Source organism: Thalassophryne amazonica, chromosome 6 (genome assembly GCF_902500255.1).
Source record: "Thalassophryne amazonica chromosome 6, fThaAma1.1, whole genome shotgun sequence".
In the NCBI taxonomy this organism is placed as follows: Eukaryota; Metazoa; Chordata; class Actinopteri; order Batrachoidiformes; family Batrachoididae; genus Thalassophryne; species Thalassophryne amazonica.
In genome coordinates, this window is record NC_047108.1 from 1,025,961 (window position 1) to 1,045,272 (window position 19,312).

At 39.6% G+C, this 19,312-nt stretch overlaps 1 protein-coding gene and 1 long non-coding RNA gene across 2 annotated transcripts in view; one reads left to right on the forward strand and one right to left on the reverse strand.

Annotated features, from left to right (window-relative positions):
• Nucleotides 1-17,188, reverse strand: part of LOC117513126 (1-phosphatidylinositol 4,5-bisphosphate phosphodiesterase eta-2-like) — a 667,318-nt gene extending 650,130 nt beyond the window's left edge. The window contains exons 1-2 of the mRNA XM_034173461.1: nt 17,161-17,188; nt 16,308-16,454 (exon numbers count right to left, since the gene is read on the reverse strand). Of these exons, the coding sequence (XP_034029352.1) occupies nt 16,308-16,454; nt 17,161-17,188 (175 nt within the window). The remainder of the gene's footprint in view (nt 1-16,307; nt 16,455-17,160) is intronic.
• On the forward strand, nt 517-11,761 carry LOC117511755. Its single transcript, XR_004561072.1, has 3 exons — nt 517-736; nt 7,748-7,750; nt 11,751-11,761. It is a non-coding gene; the product is annotated as an uncharacterized LOC117511755 (long non-coding RNA).
• Nucleotides 17,189-19,312: the final 2,124 nt, after the last annotated feature.

Consider the following 19,312-nt stretch of genomic DNA (forward strand, 5'->3'; position numbering starts at 1 on the left):
AATCACAGCAAAAGCCGTCTCAAGGCGCCTTACATAAAAGATAGATAGATAGATAGATACTTTATTCATCCCCTGTAAGGGGAATTTCATCTGCCCGAGAGCATACATACATACACAATTCATCCATACAATAAAATACCAATAAATAAGACAAATATAAAAACACATGGAAGTAAAACTACATTAACAAGAAGCGTTATGGTGGCCGGGACAAATGATCTTCTATACCTCTCAGTCCTGCATCTCATGGAGAGGAATCTGTCACTGCAGTTGCTTTTCTGAGCACCACAGTGTCATGTAGAGGATGAGATTTGTTGTTAATAACAGAATTCATAATACACCTCAACCTACAGTCTACCAGTTCACCCACAGAGGCCACCTCCCTCCCCATCACTGACATGCACTTCCTGACAAATGTGTCCAGTCTGTTACTGTCCCTAACAGACAGGCTGTTCCCCAACACACAACAGCAAATAATAGAGCACTGACCACAACAGACTGATAAAAAAGGAAAAGCATATCGCTACAAACATCAACAGATTTCAGTCTTCTGAGGAAGAACAATCTGCTCTGTCCCCTTTTATACGCTGCATTTACCTGCACCGACCAGTCCAATCTATTGTCAATGTGGACACCGAGGTACTTGTATGTGGAGACCATCTCAATGTCCACATTATCTACACTGACTGGTAGGTATTGTGCTTTCCTCTTGCCAAAGTCAATTATCATTTCCTTTGTTAAAACAAGTCAACATCAAGTTGAATAAAAATAATTAAAAATGAAAAAAAATTCAAATACATAAATAAAAAAACAGAAGTAAAAGAATAAAACAAATAAAAACTATCCATAAGAAAGAGAATAAAAATAGGTTTTGAGTCTTGACTTAAAAATGTCCACGGACTCAGACTGCCTCACGTTCGGAGGAAGACTGTTCCACAGGGTGGGTGCACGATACGAAAAGGCTCTTTGACCTGCTGACTTCTTCTTCACCCTGGGAACACAGAGAAGTCCCGCATCCTGCGACCGCAAAGCCCGGACCAGCACGTAGAGTTCCACCAGATCAGCCAGATAAGATGGCACCAGTCCATGTCTTATTTGTTTTTGTTTCTGTGAAGGCTCTCAGTTGTCCAGGTGGTTTCCATAGTAGAGAAGCTTGAATCTTGGACTGGACTGGGTTGCTTGATGCGAGGACGTTTCGCTTCAAATCGCAGAAGCTTCCTCAGCTAAAATTCTTGCTCTGGTAGTCTGACTTCTGTCTTGACACTAGTAGAGAAGAATGAACAGAAGTCACAAAAGCTGGAGTTTTAATCTAACCAGACCCCTCCTACCGAGAGGCAAACTGCTATAGGCTAGTGACTAAACAATAGCTCTAATTAGCACCTATTGTGCTCTAGTTAGCACCCTCCTAATGACAGGGCAGCTGTCCCTCCTAACGATGGGATGGACACGTCTCCTGCTGGCTCCCTTGATGACTCTCCTGATGATGTGAATGACTCATTACCATGAACAAAAGACTGAAACTGCTTTGACCCGAGTACCCCATTATAAACAGGGGACAAAGCGTGTCTCAGACCCCCTCCCCGGTTAAGGCTGGGTTTCAACTGTTTCACATAGAATGCCTCCTTGACCCCTCTCTCAAACCATTTCTTCTCTCTGGCTAAGATTTTAACTTCCTTGTCCTCAAACGTGTGATTAGTGTCTTTAAGGAGGAGATGAACTGCAGACTGAGGTCCAATGGCGCCCTCTCTGCGGTGCTGGTATAGCCTTTTGTGTAAAGGTTGCTTAGTCTCACCTATGTAGTGTTCGTTACAGTTTTCCTGACATCTGATAGAATACACTACATTGCTCTCTTTGTAACTAGGGATCCTGTCCTTAGGGTGAACTAATTTCTGTTTCAAGGTATTAACTGGTTTAAAGTAAACTGGGATTTTAGCCCTTGCCTCTGCAGAGGCAAGGGCTAAAGAACAATAACTTGTCCAGATAGCCCTCACAGTATGTGGGTACCCACGATGGTCCCTGGACAAAGTGCAGAAGTCCCAGAGAACAAAGAGACCAGATAGACAGGAGACAGATACAAGTGTCTCTCACTTATTTAGCAGGAGTAGGGGAAAAACTACAGAGGATCTTCAGACAGCACAAAATCCCAGTTTACTTTAAACCAGTTAACACCTTGAGACAGAAATTAGTTCACCCTAAGGACAGGATCCCTAGTTACAAACAGACCAATGTAGTGTATTCTATCAGATGTCAGGAAAACTGTAACGAACACTACATAGGTGAGACTAAGCAACCTTTACACAAAAGGCTATACCAGCACCACAGAGAGGGCACCAGTGGACCTCAGTCTGCAGTTCATCTCAACTTTAAAGACACTAATCACACGTTTGAGGACAAGGAAGTTAAAATCTTAGCCAGAGAGAAGAAATGGTTTGAGAGAGGGGTCAAGGAGGCATTCTATGTGAAACAGTTGAAACCCAGCCTTAACCGGGGAGGGGGTCTGAGACACGCTTTGTCCCATTTATAATGGGGTACTCAGGTCAAAGCAGTTTCAGTCTTTTGTTCATGGTAATGAGTCATTCATGTCATCAGGAGAGTCATCAAGGGAGCCAGCAGGAGAGGCATCCATCCCATCATTAGGAGGGACAGCTGCCCTGTCATTAGGAGGGTGCTAACTAGAGCACAATAGGTGCTAATTAGAGCTATTGTTTCGTCACTAGCCTTAGCAGTCTGCCTCTCTGTAGGAGGGGTCTGGTTAGATTTAAAACTCCAGCTTTTGTGGCTTCTGTTTATTCTTCTCTACAAGAGTCAAGACAGAAGTCAGACTACCAGAGCAAGAATTTTAGCTGAGGAAGCTTCTGCGATTTGAAGAGAAACGTCCTCGCGTCAAGCAACCCAGTCCAGTCGAAGATTCAAGCTTCTCTACCTTATTTGTTTTTGTCTATATGCAAATGCAATATCAATATTAGTGCCCAGATGACAGTAGCTTCTGGGAAAGGGGCAAGTTGCAATAAACTGTGATGTCAAGCGCTAAGGATACATGCTATCCAGTCACAGCAGATTAAACTTTTTTTTACTACTGCACTGTAAAAAAAATAGTTGAGAATACTTCAAATTTGCAGGCAACAGTCTGCACTAGGACTTTTATGTTGTGCCGATGATGAACTAGATACTATAACATATATTTCATCATCGCCCACAACATAAAAGTCTTAGTGCAGACTTGCCTGCAAATTTGAAGTATTCTCAACAATTTTTTTTTTTTTACTACTGAGCAAACATCGTTAGACTTTTTTAGGTTCAATGATTCCACGGTGTGTAGATGTTATGGCGTCAGTGACCCCATGGCCTTGGCGAAGGTTTGCACTCTCCGAGTGCTTCTAGTTCACTATAAAACCATCTCTTTAACTTTATCATTTCAGTTCCTAAATCCATAATAACTGTTGCAGATTTTCTCCTGAACAAAACGTGTGTGTCATCTGCAAAGGGCACTGCTTTAAACATATGAAACTTTGCATAAATCATTGATGTACAAAATAAATAATTTTGGTCCCAACACAGAACCCTGGGGAAGCCCACAAACAATGTCCAGATATCAAGAACAGTAGTCCCAGAGTTTAACAAACTGTTTCTGGTTTTGTAATTAACCTTTACTCCAGTTCAGAGCCACCCCTCTGATCCCATACAGTTCCATTTTTGAAATAATACAGTATGTTGTGATCAGTTGTGTCAAAAGCCTTTCTTCGGTCAATGAATAAACCTATTACTATTTCCCTTTGGTCCACATGTTTATTGATCTCTTCTGTTGAGTCGAGCAGAGCCAGTGCAGTGGATCTTTTCGCTCTAAAACCATACTGACCATCATCAAGCAAGTTGTGGTGTTCTATAAATTTATCCAGTCTGCCATTACAACCCCTGGCAAAAATTATGGAATCACCGGCCTCTGAGGATGTTCATTCAGTTGTTTAATTTTGTAGAAAAAACGCAGATCACAGACATGACACACAACTAAAGTAATTTCAAATGGAAACTTTCTGGCTTTAAGAAACACTATAAGAAATCAGGAAAAAAATTGTGGCAGTCAGTAACGGTTACTTTTTAGACCAAGCAGAGGAAAAAAATATGGAATCACTCAATTCTGAGGAATAAATTATGGAATCACCCTGTAAATTTTCATCCCCAAAACTAACACCTGCATCAAATCAGATCTGCTCGTTAGTCTGCATCTAAAAAGGAGTGATCACACCTTGGAGAGCTCCAACACGAGAGATGTCAATTGAAACAAAGGAGAGGATTATCAAACTCTTAAAAGAAGGTAAACCACGCAATGTTGCAAAAGATGTTGGTTGTTCACAGTCAGCTGTGTCTAAACTCTGGACCAAATACAAACAACATGGGAAGGTTGTTAAAGGCAAACATACTGGTAGACCAAGGAAGACATCAAAGCGTCAAGACAGAAAACTTAAAGCAATATGTCTCAAAAATCAAAAATGCACAACAAAACAAATGAAGAACAAATGGGAGGAAACTGGAATCAACGTCTGTGACAGAACTGTAAGAAACCGCCTAAAGGAAATGGGATTTACACTCAACAAAAATATAAACGCAACACTTTTGGTTTTGCTCCCATTTTGTATGAGATGAACTCAAAGATCTAAAACTTTTTCTACATACACAATATCACCATTTCCCTCAAATATTGTTCACAAACCAGTCTAAATCTGTGATAGTGAGCACTTCTTTGCTGAGATAATCCATCCCACCTCACAGGTGTGCCATATCAAGATGCTGATTAGACACCAAGATTAGTGCACAGGTGTGCCTTAGACTGTCCACAATAAAAGGCCACTCTGAAAGGTGCAGTTTTGTTTTATTGGGGGGGGGATACCAGTCAGTATCTGGTGTGACCACCATTTGCCTCATGCAGTGCAACACATCTCCTTCGCATAGAGTTGATCAGTTTGTCAATTGTGGCCTGTGGAATGTTGGTCCACTCCTCTTCAATGGCTGTGCGAAGTTGCTAGATATTGGCAGGAACTGGTACACGCTGTCGTATACGCCGGTCCAGAGATGCCAAACATGCTCAATGGGTGACATGTCCGGTGAGTATGCCGGCCATGCAAGAACTGGGACATTTTCAGCTCCCAAGAATTGTGTACAGATCCTTGCAACATGGGGCCGTGCATTATCCTGCTGCAACATGAGGTGATGTTCTTGGATGTATGGCACAACAATGGGCCTCAGGATCTCGTCACGGTATCTCTGTGCATTCAAAATGCCATCAATAAAATGCACCTGTGTTCTTCGTCCATAAGAGACGCCTGCCCATACCATAACCTCACCGCCACCATGGGCCACTCGATCCACAACATTGACATCAGAAACCGCTCACCCACACGACGCCACACACGCTGTCTGCCATCTGCCTTGAACAGTGTGAACCGGGATTCATCCGTGCAGAGAACACCTCTCCAACGTGCCAAACGCCAGCGAATGTGAGCATTTGCCCACTCAAGTCGGTTACGACGATGAACTGGAGTCAGGTCGAGACCCCGATGAGGACGACGAGCATGCAGATGAGCTTCCCTGAGACGGTTTCTGACAGTTTGTGCAGAAATTCTTTGGTTATGCAAACCGATTGTTTCAGCAGCTGTCTGAGTGGCTGGTCTCAGACGATCTTGGAGGTGAACATGCTGGATGTGGAGGTCCTGGGCTGGTGTGGTTACACGTGGTCAGCGGTTGTGAGGCTGGTTGGATATACTGCCAAATTCTCTGAAACGCCTTTGGAGACGGCTTATGGTAGAGAAATGAACATTCAATACACGAGAAACAGCTCTGGTTGACATTCCTGCTGTCAGCATGCCAATTGCACGCTCCCTCAAATCTTGCGACATCTGTGGCATTGTGCTGTGTGATAAAACTGCACCTTTCAGAGTGGCCTTTTATTGTGGGCAGTCTAAGGCACATCTGTGCACTAATCACGGTGTCTAATCAGCATCTTGGTATGGCACACCTGTGAGGTGGGATGGATTATCTCAGCAAAGGAGAAGTGCTCACTATCACAGATTTCGACTGGTTTGTGAACAATATTTGAGGGAAATGGTGATATTGTGTATGTGGAAAAAGTTTTAGATCTTTGAGTTCATCTCATACAAAATGGGAGCAAAACCAAAAGTGTTGCGTTTATATTTTTGTTTGTGTACATACAGAAAAGCTAAATGAAAACCATTATTAACACCTAAACAGAAAAAAAAACAAGGTTACAATGGGCTAAGGAAAAGCAATTGTGGACTGTGGATGACTGGATGAAAGTCATATTCAGTGATGAATCTCAAATCTGCATTGGGCAAGGTGATGATGCTGGAACTTTTGTTTGGTGCCGTTCCAATGAGATTTATAAAGATGACTGCCTGAAGAGAACATGTAAATTTCCACAGTCATGGATGATATGGGGCTGCATGTCAGGTAAAGGCACTGGGGAGATGGCTGTTTGTCACTCATTAAGTCCATGCCTCAGAGACTGCAAGCTGTTATAAAAGCCAGAGGTGGTGCAACAAAATACTAGTGATGTGTTGGAGCGTTGTTTTGTTTTTCATGATTCCATAATTTTTTCCTCAGAATTGAGTGATTCCATATTTTTTTCCTCTGCTTGGTCTAAAAAGTAACCGTTACTGACTGCCACAATTTTTTTTCTTGATTTCTTAGTGTTTCTTAAAGCCAGAAAGTTGCCATTTGAAATGACTTTAGTTTTGTGTCATGTCTGTGATCTGCTTTTTTCTACAAAATTAAACAACTGAATGAACATCCTCCGAGGCCGGTGATTCCATCATTTTTGCCAGGGGTTGTATAAAGCTTTTACAATATCTTTGAAAATCGTGGCAATGGAGACACAGGCCTGTAATTAGCAAAAAGATGTTTGCTACTACATTTAAATAAAGGTATCACTTTTGCCACTTTCATACTGGAACAATTCAGGTTTGAAATAATTTATTAAAAATATGTGATAATGGCTTTGCGATTTCAGTAATTATTTGCTTTATTAAGCACATATGTACATCATTATGATCAATTGACTTTTTACCTGTGACTTTACTTTATTTGGTGTCCGTTGACGGAGCTATCAAAGGAGTAGCTTCACGACAACGGGTAGGCTACAGCGGCGAGCCAGCATCCACCAGGCCCGACATAGGCTACAGCGGCGAGCCAGCATCCACCAGGCCCGACGCAGGCTACAGCGGCGAGCCAGCATCCACCAGGCCCGACGCAGGCTACAGCGGCGAGCCAGCATCCACCAGGCCCGACGCAGGCTACAGCGGCGAGCCAGCATCCACCAGGCCCGACGCAGGCTACAGCGGCGAGCCATCATCCACCAGATCTGACGCAGGCTACAGCGGCGAGGCAGAATTCATCAGGCCCGACGCAGGCGATAGCGGTGAGCCAGCTACTGAGTTAGCCGAGAAGTAGGTTAGCAAACAAACTATTTGTGTCCAAAGATGCCATCGAAGAGAAACCTTTCTTTGGAGGAGTGTGACGAAATCAGAAAGTCACTTAATACTTTAACGGAAGATGTTGCTTTAATCCGTCAGGACCAAAAGAGAATCATTGCGCTTCTGGATGAAGTGAAGCAATTACGAGAAGAAAATAAGGAAAAGAACAGGAGGATCACAGAGCTTGAAAGGAAAGTTGATGAGTTGGAACAATATACAAGAATGAAAGATATTGTAATCACGGGGTTTCAGATCAAACCCAGGTCGTATGCTCATGCGGTGATTGCGAATAACAAACAGAATGAGCCCAGTGAGGAAGAGTCGAGCTCTATTGAGCAACAGGTAGCAGCCTTTCTCAATGTGCACGATATTTCACTGGATGTAAGTGATTTGGAAGCCTGTCACACATTACTGAGAAGAAGACGAGAGGACGTGCCAGCCCTGATATTACGTTTTGCAAATCTCAAGAAAAAGATTACCTTAATTAAACAAGGAAGAAAACTGAAAGGTACTAATGTCTATATGAACGATCACCTGACACGGAAAAATGCCGAAATTGCCAGAAAAGCCAGACACCTGAGGAAACTAAAAAAGATCCAAAGCACTTGGGTAAATAACTGTAAAGTCTTTATTAAGCTCAATGGGTCACCGGAGGAGGCTAAGGTGTTGGTGGTTAAGAACCTCAGTGACTAAGATATTTATGAGGGGACGTTTACTACTACTACTACTACTACTACTACTACTACTACTAGAGATTTAGTTACTGGTGAATTTTGAGCCTTTGATGAACACAAAGACAAAGATGGATCAAGAGATGGTAATTCTTGATCGATTATTACTAATAGTATAGAATTCATTTTTATTAAAAAAAAAAAAGATGAGTACAGATTCAGAATTATATCAAAGGACAATGCATTTGGAGCAACTGAATCTATTTTCATATACTGATTATAATTTTCAAGACTTAGAAAATGAACTAGACCCGGATAATACTTTTTACTCTACATTTAATGTTGATTCTAAATATTATACTGTTGATGATTTTCTACATGCTATGACAATGAAGGAAAAACTGTCAATTATCCACTTTAACTGTAGAAGTATGTATGCTAATTTTAATGTTATCAAAGAATATATACAGCAGTTTGCACATCCATTTAGTATAATTGCTTTGTCAGAAACTTGGTTTAATGAGGACAAAGGTATTGACTTTCAAATAGAAGAATATGAACTTAAGTATGTTAATAGGAAAAATAAAATAGGTGGAGGAGTGGCACTATATATTCATAATAGCATTAGGTTTAAATTAGTAGAGGATATGACTCTGGCTATAGATAATGTTTTAGAAGTTGTTACAATTGAAATCCATAATGATACGGAGAGAAATGTAATTGTGAGTTGTTTGTATCGGTCTCCAGGAACTGATGTAGAATTATTCATTGACTGTGTAGGAAAAATATTTTCAAGGAAGGAAAATAAAACTATGTTTATATGTGGAGATTTTAATATAGATATACTAAATCACACAAAGCACAAATGGACTAATGATTTTCTTAATATGATGTTTGGCATGAGCCTTTATCCGACTATAACTAGACCTAGCAGGGTAACAGATCACAGTTCCACTTTAATTGATAACATCTTCACAAATAGCACTATGAATGACATTACAGGCGGCCTAATGGTCTGTGATATATCGGACCATCTACCAGTGTTTATTATATATAACAACAAAATTACAGATTGTAGAGGGAAAAAACACATCTATAAACGGGTTTGTTCGGAAGGAAGCAATTAAATCCCTGAACAATGATTTAAATTCCCAGGATTGGAACTTAATTTATTGTGAGAAAGAGGTGGACAGGGCTTATAGTAAGTTTATGGAGATATTTATGGAATTATATGACACACACTGTCCAATTAAGAAATATAGTTGTAAAAAAAGATTTGTGGAACGTCCTTGGAAAAATAGTCTTTACAAAATATTTATTAAATTGAAAACTAAGGAAGCTGAAAGAAAATATAAGCTATATAAGAATAAACTAACAGAGCTATTAAGAACTAGTAAAAAATTATATTATAGAAAACAACTGGAAAGGAATAAATGTGATACAAAAAAGGTTTGGGGAATATTAAAAGATCTTATGCAGCATGGAAGGAGAAAAACGATATATCCAGATTATTTTATTGAGAAGGATAAAGATATCTGAGATGAGTGAAACTGTAAATCATTTTAATGATTTTTTTGTTAATATTGGCCTGGATTTGGCCAATAAAATTTCTGGTAAAGGTCCTGATTCTCCAATACTTATTAAGAGAAATAGAAATTCATTTTTTCTCTCTCCTGTAGATGAACTTGAAATTATTACTATTGTTAGAAAATTTAAAAGTAAATCTTCAACTGATTTTCAAGATATTAATATGATACTGGTTAAAAAAGTAATAGAAAGTATTGTCAAACCACTTGTATATATTTGTAATTTATCTTTTATAACGGGAAAATTTCCAAGCAAAATGAAAATGGCTAAAGTTGTCCCTCTATTTAAAAGTGGAGATAAACACATTTTTACAAACTATAGACCAGTCTCTCTACTCCCACAATTCTCTAAAATTTTGGAAAAGCTATATGATAATAGATTAGAGTCATTTATTGGAAAGTATGAAATTCTTAATGAATGCCAATATGGTTTTAGGAGTAAGCGGTCCACTTCAATGGCAGTAATTGAAACCATAGAGGAGATAACCAATACTATAGAGAGAAAGAAATATGTAGTTGGCATTTTTATAGACTTAAAGAAAGCTTTTGATACTCTTAATCATTCAATTTTGATTAAAAAATTAGAGATGTATGGTGTTAGGGGAGTTGCACTGCAATGGATACAGAGTTACTTAACGGAGAGAAAGCAGTTTGTGAAAATGGGTGAGTTTACATCAAATAACTTGGAGATTTTATGCGGAGTACCCCAAGATTCAATTTTGGGAGCAAAGTTATTTAATTTATATATAAATGACATATTTAATATATCCAAAGTGATGAGAATGATTTTATTTGCGGATGACACAAACATATTTTATGCAAATGAAAATTATAGTGAACTTACCCGTATTATTAATGAGGAATTGAATAAACTAAAAAGTTGGATGGACACAAATAAATTATCTTTAAATCTAGATAAAACTAAAATAATGTTTTTCGGAAATTACAAAGTAAACTCTGAGATAAAGATATGTATAAATGGTGTTCAAATTGAAAGAGTATCAGAATGTAAATTTCTTGGTGTAATAATAGATGAAAAAATAAGTTGGAAAAAGCACATTAGATATATACAGAGTAAAGTTTCCAAAAGTCTCGCAGTTATTAATAAAGTTAAATATTTGTTGGAGCATGATGCCCTTCGAGTGTTATATTGTACATTGATTTTGCCTTATTTAACTTACTGTATAGAAGTATGGGGTAACAACTATAAGAGTTCACTTCATCCCCTCGTTATATTACAAAAACGCGCAGTTAGAATTTTGCATAAAGTAGGATATCTAGACCACACAAATGAATTGTTTATCAGGTCAAAATTATTAAAAATGACTGATTTGGTAAAGTTTCATACTGCATTACTAATGTTTAAAGCCAATAAAAATGAACTGCCATGTAATATACAGAAACTGTTCTGTAAGAGAGGACAGTATGGATTGAGGGGATGTGGTAACTTTATAGTAAATTATGTAAGAACTACTCTGAAAAGTTGGTGTGTGCCGGTATGTGGAGTTAAATTATGGAATCATTTGGATAACCACATTAAATTGTGTGGAAACATTTATAAGTTCAAAAAGAAATATAAAGAAATTATGTTAGCACAGTACACAAACGAGTAAAAATGTTAATAGAGTTAGTAAGAAGTGTAGACGATTACACAGACATTGAACAGTACTTGGTGTATGACATTATGCCAGTAATGATCAGGGTGCAAGAGTATTTGTAATTGCTTAGAAGGTAAAAATGTGTTAAACTTTAAATGAACTGAAAATAATGGAATGCCATTGATGCAATTGTTAGTACCTAACTATATTCTAATGTAGATATAAAATGTAAATGTAAAATGTAAATATGAAATTGTTCTATTCTGTTTAGTTATGTTATTTTCTGATTTCTATCTTATTTGAGTGTATTTAACTGTGGATGGTAACGGGTGTACGGTGTATGGGGTGGGCGTTTACAAGCTTTTGCTTCAGCCCATGCCCTTTCGGCTGCACCTAATTTGAGAAACTGAGTTACTGTTGTATTTTTCTTTTGTTTTTTATGTATGTTAGTAAGAGTTTATGTTGGTATTTTGTTTTGTATATGTGCGTGCTGAATAAATTCATTCATTCATTCATACCTCCGCCAAGGAGGTTATGTTTTCGGTCGCGTTTGTCTGTCTGTCTGTCAGCAGGATAACTCAAAAAGTTTAGAATGGATTTTGATGAAATTTTGTGGAGTGGTTGGAAATGACAAGAGGAACAAGTGATTAAATTTTAGTGGTCATCTGGATCACGATCCGGATCCAGGAATTTTTTAAATGACTCTTCACCATTGCGGGATAGGGGGAATTTTGACATTCTAGTTTCTAACTCCACAAAAACAAGGCACAAAGGCTTGAAAAAAATTAAGATGTAACATAGTCAAATGTTCTATCAAACAACATAGTTTGGTGATGATCGGATCCGGATTCCGGATCTGGTGATCCAGAATATGCAAAAATATAGGGAAAACAGAAAATGTGTCAGTGTGAGGTGACAAATGAAGCTAGAGATGCACAACTAACACCAAATTGTAGCTGAATCTGTACTGATTCAGTAAGGTGTCATCAGATTTGATATAGCTTCAATTGTTATGGAGCTAGATCCACAAGAAAACCGCCATTACGGAAAAATCATTTTTATACAATAACTTTTCAACTAATAAAGACATAAAAGTGATTCCAAGTTCTAGTGGTATGTTTTCATGGTCAAGGATGTCAAATATAAAGGAAAGAAAAGTGTATGTATCATAGCTTTGGTTGTAACACTGAATTGTTGAATAGATCACTGTGCCAAGGAGGGAATCTCTTTAGGGACAGTGACCCTATGGCCTTGGTGGAGGTTTGCACTCTCTGAGTGCCTCTAGTTACTTTTACATTTACTAGCTACATTTATATTTTCCCTTTCATCTACTGAGCCAAGAAACATTGTGTGCAGATTTCTGGTGATTGCTGATTTTCCCATGGGCTGTGTGAAATTACAGGTGCCAGATCTGGCCCAACATTAGCAAAGAATTTACTGAAACTATTCACTACTTGGCTCATGTTCATTTTTGTTGTTATAAGTAAAGTATGTTGGGTCGTTATTTGATTTGGGTTTATTTGCTATAATGCTACTCAGTTTTCCATGTTTCCTTTATGTTGTTTTTATTATTTAGTATTTTATCAAAGTATGTTTTTTTTTACAGTTTTGCATAATAGCTGTTAATTATTTTTATAATCCTTATATTTAATCTCTGCCTCTCTTGATTTACTTTTAATAAATTCTCTATATAGCATATTTTTCTTCTTACAAGCCTTTTGTGTTGTGTGGGCCGCTGAAGAGGAGGTACTGCTGGCCCACCACCACCAGAGGGCGCCCTGTCTGGAGTGCGGGCTCCAGGCACCAGAGGGCGCTGCCGCCTCACAGGAGCAGCCGGGGTGACAGCTGTCACTTATCGCCTACGACAGCTGTCACCAATCATCTGATCAGCAGTGGTATATCAGCAAGACGACATCTCCACCTCTTTGCCGAGATATCGCTCTACCTAGGAGGTACAGTACTCAGCCGACTGTGTTGTCTTTCTGACATGAATACTTTGTTACTTTTGTGCGTTAAATAGCAGACATTCTTCCGACGAGAGGTGGAGGTGGTTTTCCCGCCGTACGGGTTGCTGGGTGCAAACGCACCCACATTTAACTGTTTTTATTCCTCGCCAGCAGTACCAGATCCGACACGCGGAGGCAGTGGCCACCTGGGAGTTCGGGACTTGGCGGCTCCAGTATTCCCGGGGTTCGGTGGCGGAGGAAATCGTGTGGTTCCGGTTCTGCTTTGGACAGACGTCTCTTATCTTCGAGCCTGCCCACGTGACACATTTTGTGAATTGACTTCTTTGTCTATTGTTGTAATCTGTTGTGTTTGTTGTGCTTATTCACAACAGTAAAGTGTTGTTATTTGACTTCCTCCATTGTCCGTTCATTTGCGCCCCCTGTTGTGGGTCCGTGTTCCTACACTTTCCCAACATTTTGAAGACCTTTAGTTGTCCATGGGTTAGCTTTATATTTATTATTCTTATTATACTGTATAATTGGACATTTTTTGTTGTATATATTGAGAAATATGTTTTCAAATTCAGAATATGCTAAATTAGCATCTTGCTTTTCATAAATGGGATTCCAATCCTGTAAAAGTAAATCATTTTTTAAGGCAGTGATAGCTTCTTCAGACTGTAGGCACTTGCAATATTGTATTTTCTCAGTACATTTTTTATTTAAATTTAGATCAGTTACTATAAAGATTGGTAAATGGTCACTAATATCATTGATTAATAGGCCACTTAATGTTTTGGTATTGATATCATTTGTAAGTATATTATCAATGAGAGTAGCGTGATTCTTGAAGGCCTAGTAATTTGTGGATAGAAATTTAATCTGTACATAGTATTAATGAATTCCTCTGTCACTTTATGCTGATACGGGTTGAAGAGATCAATGTTTAAATCTCCACAGACAAATACTCGTTTATTACACATCTGTGAAAAAACGTCTCAGTCCAATTTTGAAACTCTTCAATCTTGGAGCCCGGAGCTCTATATGTACAGGTAATAATTCTATTTTTACCTTTATCCATACATATTTCGATTGTGATGCATTCCAAAAGATTTTCCACAACCACAGTTATTTGATCTTTAATTTTGTAGTTAAGCCAACAGTCAACATACAAAGCCACTCCCTCTCCTCTATTTTGTCTATTCAGATGATTAAATTCATGCTCCTCCAATTCGTAGTTTGTATCTCACCCTCTGCAAGCCAAGCTTCCATTATGGCAATTATAGTAAAAGGTTGACAAAATTGTTTTAAATAATCTTTGATACTCCCAAAATCTTTGTACAGACTCCTGCTACTAAAGCGGATTATTGATAATTTCCCATCACTTGTAAAGCAGTTGTTTTATTGTTCCTCTGTGTAATACTGACAATTACTCTTTATGAAGGAACACAAATGAATATCTGGATCTAGCTCATATTCCAGATCCTGTATATGATGCTCAGTGTACTGAGAAGGTTGTAATTCCTGCACAGAAGTAAATTCAAAAGAATCAGCTCTCATCATATGATAAAAACGATAAATCCGCCAACCAAAAAAAAAAAAAAGTGGTCAAATTAGGTCCAACTTCATGATGTAAACATATGCATGATATGAGAAAACATTTCCCATAATTGATTATACCAATTCATTTAACAACACAGGCATAGCCATTAATAAACAAATACTCATCACATAAAATTTTCCAAATCCGAAAGCTCCTTTACGATTATGATTTTAGCTTCCTCCAGAGATCCATTAAATTGAATCATCTCTTTACAGTTCCTCGTCCAAGTCGCTTCTATTTTCTGTTGTTTCCAGAGGATTCTGGCTTCTCTTGCTATGTCAACATTTTTTTTTTTTTTGTCATGTGTTCGTTGACGTACACGTCAGTTCCTCTCAACTTTTTAGACTGCTGCAACAAATCATTCTCAACTTTTATGTTCCCAAACTGGATGATGATGGCTGGTTTGGACTTGTTGTCTTTCTTTGGGAGTGAATGAAAGTCTGCAATGTCACTGTTATTCAAAGGAAAGAAGTTGATGATCTGCTGTTCCAGGGAGTGGGGTTCTCCTGGCCTTTCATCCATAGTGCTTGTGCTGCTGGCTGCAGCCCTGGCATATGACCGATGTCTAGTGTTCAATCCTGTTACAATAACATCTTCCATCCTTGTATACTGTTCCAAATCATCCACTCGCTTTTCCAGAAGTCTGATTTTGTTGTCTTTTTCCTGCATCAAGTTTCTCAGTTCATGCACCGACAGACCCAGTGATTCAGTCTGCCTTTTTAACCACTCTGCTGCGTTCTTCAGACAAAGTTCAGTGACTCTTTTAGTTCATCCAATTCTTCTCCACTTATTGCCTTCTTAGGTGGCATGATGAACAATTTATACAGCTACGGTGGGCGAGCTAGCTTAGCGAGCTAACAATGAGCCTGGTCCTGGCTTGATGGATTCCAGCGCTATAGCCGTGGGTCCAGAGATAGCTGCCGCTGTAGCAGTTGGCCCGGAGGTGGCTGTAGCGGTGGCCTGGAGATAGCTGCTGCTGTAGCGATGGGCCCGGAGATAGCAAGAATGACGGGGCCCCTCAATCCACCACCCTGATGTTGCGGAGCCCTGACACTGCTACGGTGCAAAGTATCACAGCTGGCTAGCTAGCTTAGCGAGCTAACAATGGAGTGCAGTCCTTGTTGAGATGAACCGTAAACCAAGAAGCAGCCGCCAAGTTGTTTCTTGCTACAGTACTGCCGTCTGGCGTCAGAAGATGAAGCAAAACGATAACATTTCTGTTTGGAAAGCTGCTGAAGTCCGTAACCAAGACTTGTTTAAGCGTGTCAGGGTCTGCTATCATGATCACCGCTGAAATGCACAACTCCCACCTTACGAAAATGTTATCCAAAATGATCACTAAAGACAATAATGCAGCTTAGCCGGAAAAACAGGATTTCAGATAGCCATTTGGAGCTTGAAATAACTTAAATCACATACTTTTGGTGTTTTCATTTTTGCGCGAGGGTCTCCATCGAATACAGGACTTGTGTTCATCCAGAAAGAAGAACCGAACCAGACCCTTAGAGCCGCCACGTAGCTTCACCATCTGTGTCCCCATCTGCATGGAGCTCATGCACTTCTCCACTGGAGGGGGGAAAAACAAGCAAGACAGACAGAAAGGGAAACCAGTGGAATATCAATGAGACAGTGTGTCAGACAGAAATGTGCATATACATGTCGTGCTTTCATTCAAGATATGCTGGTGTGTTTCCACTTGAACTCAGTATTTACTCCAACACTCACATAAATACAATGTGATGCAATCAAAGAAATACACTTGGTGTCACAACAAAAGGGCTTTGATCATCTTGTGCTCCTGTCAGTCTGACACACAGACAGAAACGGAGCTGTTTATAGACAAGGGGGAGGAGGAACACTGAAAATCTTTTCACGCCAATGATAAAAAAATAGTTAAAAAAAATGAGTCTGACTTTAAATTTGAATAAAACAACCACTAAGAACAGAGCCAAGCCTCCAAAGTTGACTGTGAGAGTACTGTATTCAGGTGTGGATATCCATGTGCCTGTCGGTCACACGTTACGACACAGTGCATTAAATCTACATGTATTTCAGACACATCGATATACACAAGCACAAATCCAAAGACCTCACAAAAACCATACCAGATGCTTGCAGGTGTATCAGTGGCTGTAACTCCCATTAAATCAATTTATTTGGGGAAACCCCTGAATTAAATCTGAACGTCTATACTACAAGTAGATTTAATTTCACCTTCACTGCAATGGTAAAACTGCAGGGCTCTCTAGGCAATGGAATAATGGCACTGCACCATCATTCAAGGATTTCAGCAGCATCATGCAGATTTTTTAAATTTAGGGTCTTCCCTCTTCAGTTTCCCTGGTACACTCTTCCAGACCGTATGCTCAGGTGATCAGCAGAACCCTTAGTCAGTGAACAGGTTCCGTGTGACCATGACCACAGCCTGTGAAAACACTGAAAAAGCAGCGTTCCCCACGTCTCTGTGAGGTGGCAGTCGAGTCGGACTCGACTGAATCCCCCGTCTGGCTACCAAATTCACTAAGGGCCCTTGGGCAAGGTCGTTAATCCCCAAGTTGCTCCAAGTGTAGAGTGAGCACCTTACATGGCAGCACCCTGACATCAGCATGTGAATGTGAGGCATCACTGTAAAGAGCTTTGAGCTTCTGATACAGTTGGAAAAGTGTGATACAAAAGCCGTCCATTTACCATCGATAAATCCAATGTTTTGACCTGAGTCATGTTCTTTATTAATTCATCTGCGAGGTGAGCAGCCAGTGAATTTAAACACACACACACACACAGCTTTGCTTTAAATAAGCAATAAGTCTATTTCAGATGACCAGCGTGGACTCTCCTTCTCTTAAAAGGCTTTAGTTTACTTAGTGTGCCACTCTGTGAAGTTCTAACTTCTGCTGCTACATTGATGAACTGCTGACAACAGTGTGCACATGATCCATGTCTTCTCTGTGTTGTGTGGGAGTGTTACAGCACCACATACAGGCCTGGCATACATACTACACTCTATGGTATGGAGATATGTCTTGAAACGGTGCTGTGTTTACGGAACACTTTGAAAATGACAAAGAAAATGATTAGATCTATGTGGACAATGTATTGCAATTTTAGACAAGATGTAAAGCTGAAATTGTAGGAAATGGCTTATAGTGGTATATGAAATGCTACAGCTTGTCCATCGACATTGTAAACTGAAAGACCGGCCGTTGTGTTGATCTGATCTCACAGGTGCACAGGGGAGGTTTTCTGTGGAATTCCTATCGAGCACCTACCCTTCACCAGAGTGGTCACTAGTCACCAATTCAAAGGGTTTCTGAAGACCGGCATAGTCCACCAGATCAGGGAATATTTACAGAGCAATCTTCCAAATGGTGATCCAAGCACCAAATTCTACACAAATCCTCAGACATTACTCTTTGGAAAAAGCAGACTATCCATCTGATTTTTCAATAGGAGGCCAAAGTAGGGGTCAATGAAGAACTACACAGTGGTCAAAATAAAAGATGCTCCAGACCTTTGTCACACTTTTTTTGCTGTTTTTATCCACATTCAACCAAAGATAGTCCAAACTGTACCTTTTTGGAATCTTTATTATCAGACCAATAATGTGGTATACTTTTCAATATGATTGGAGCATTTGTAAACTTTGACCCCGTGTAAGTCTTCATTGACCCCTACTTGGACGCCTATTGACAAATCACATGGATAGTCTGCTTTTTTCAAAAGAGTAATATTTAAGGAGTAATTGTGCCAAAACTTGTGCTGGTATCACCATTAGAAAGCTTGTTTCAGTTATCTGCTGCACGAAGCATGGGTAAAACTCCAGTCGGCGCAAGTTATTGGACATTTTATCAGCCATCCTGTCAAAACCAGAGATTTCCCAGGCCAGCCAAACTCCCCCAGGAGGCCAAGAGTGGAAAGAACCAAACCACTTTGTACTATAAAATAACATATTTTATCCAAATAGAAAAAGTTATAATGATTTTCTTGTTTGTGTCAGGATCTAGATTTTTGTGTTATCATGTGTCTGGTGTTCTGTTTGGTATTCTTTTGACATTCGTTTTGGTTTTTTTTTCCTGCTTGGGGTTTTCTGCCTCCATCTCTCGTTTCTCTGTTTGGCCACTCCCTCGTTCTGTTTCTTTCTTCCACACCTGCTTCTTGTTCATAGCTAATCACCTGGGTTTATTTAAGCCTCACCTGGTGCACTCGTTCTCTGCTCGTTCTCGTGCAGTGTTCTGACGGTGGCGCTGCTCTGTAGCGACCCGGGCTTGTGCTACTATTGTTTCTGTTTGTTTTAAATGTAAGTGTTTCATGTTTTCCGTAGCAATCTGTTCTGAAAGTGCTTGAGACTGTGACTGAGCTACCTTAGACAGCAGGCACTTGGTGATCACTTTATAAACAATGAAGTTTGACAGTTGACAGAAGCC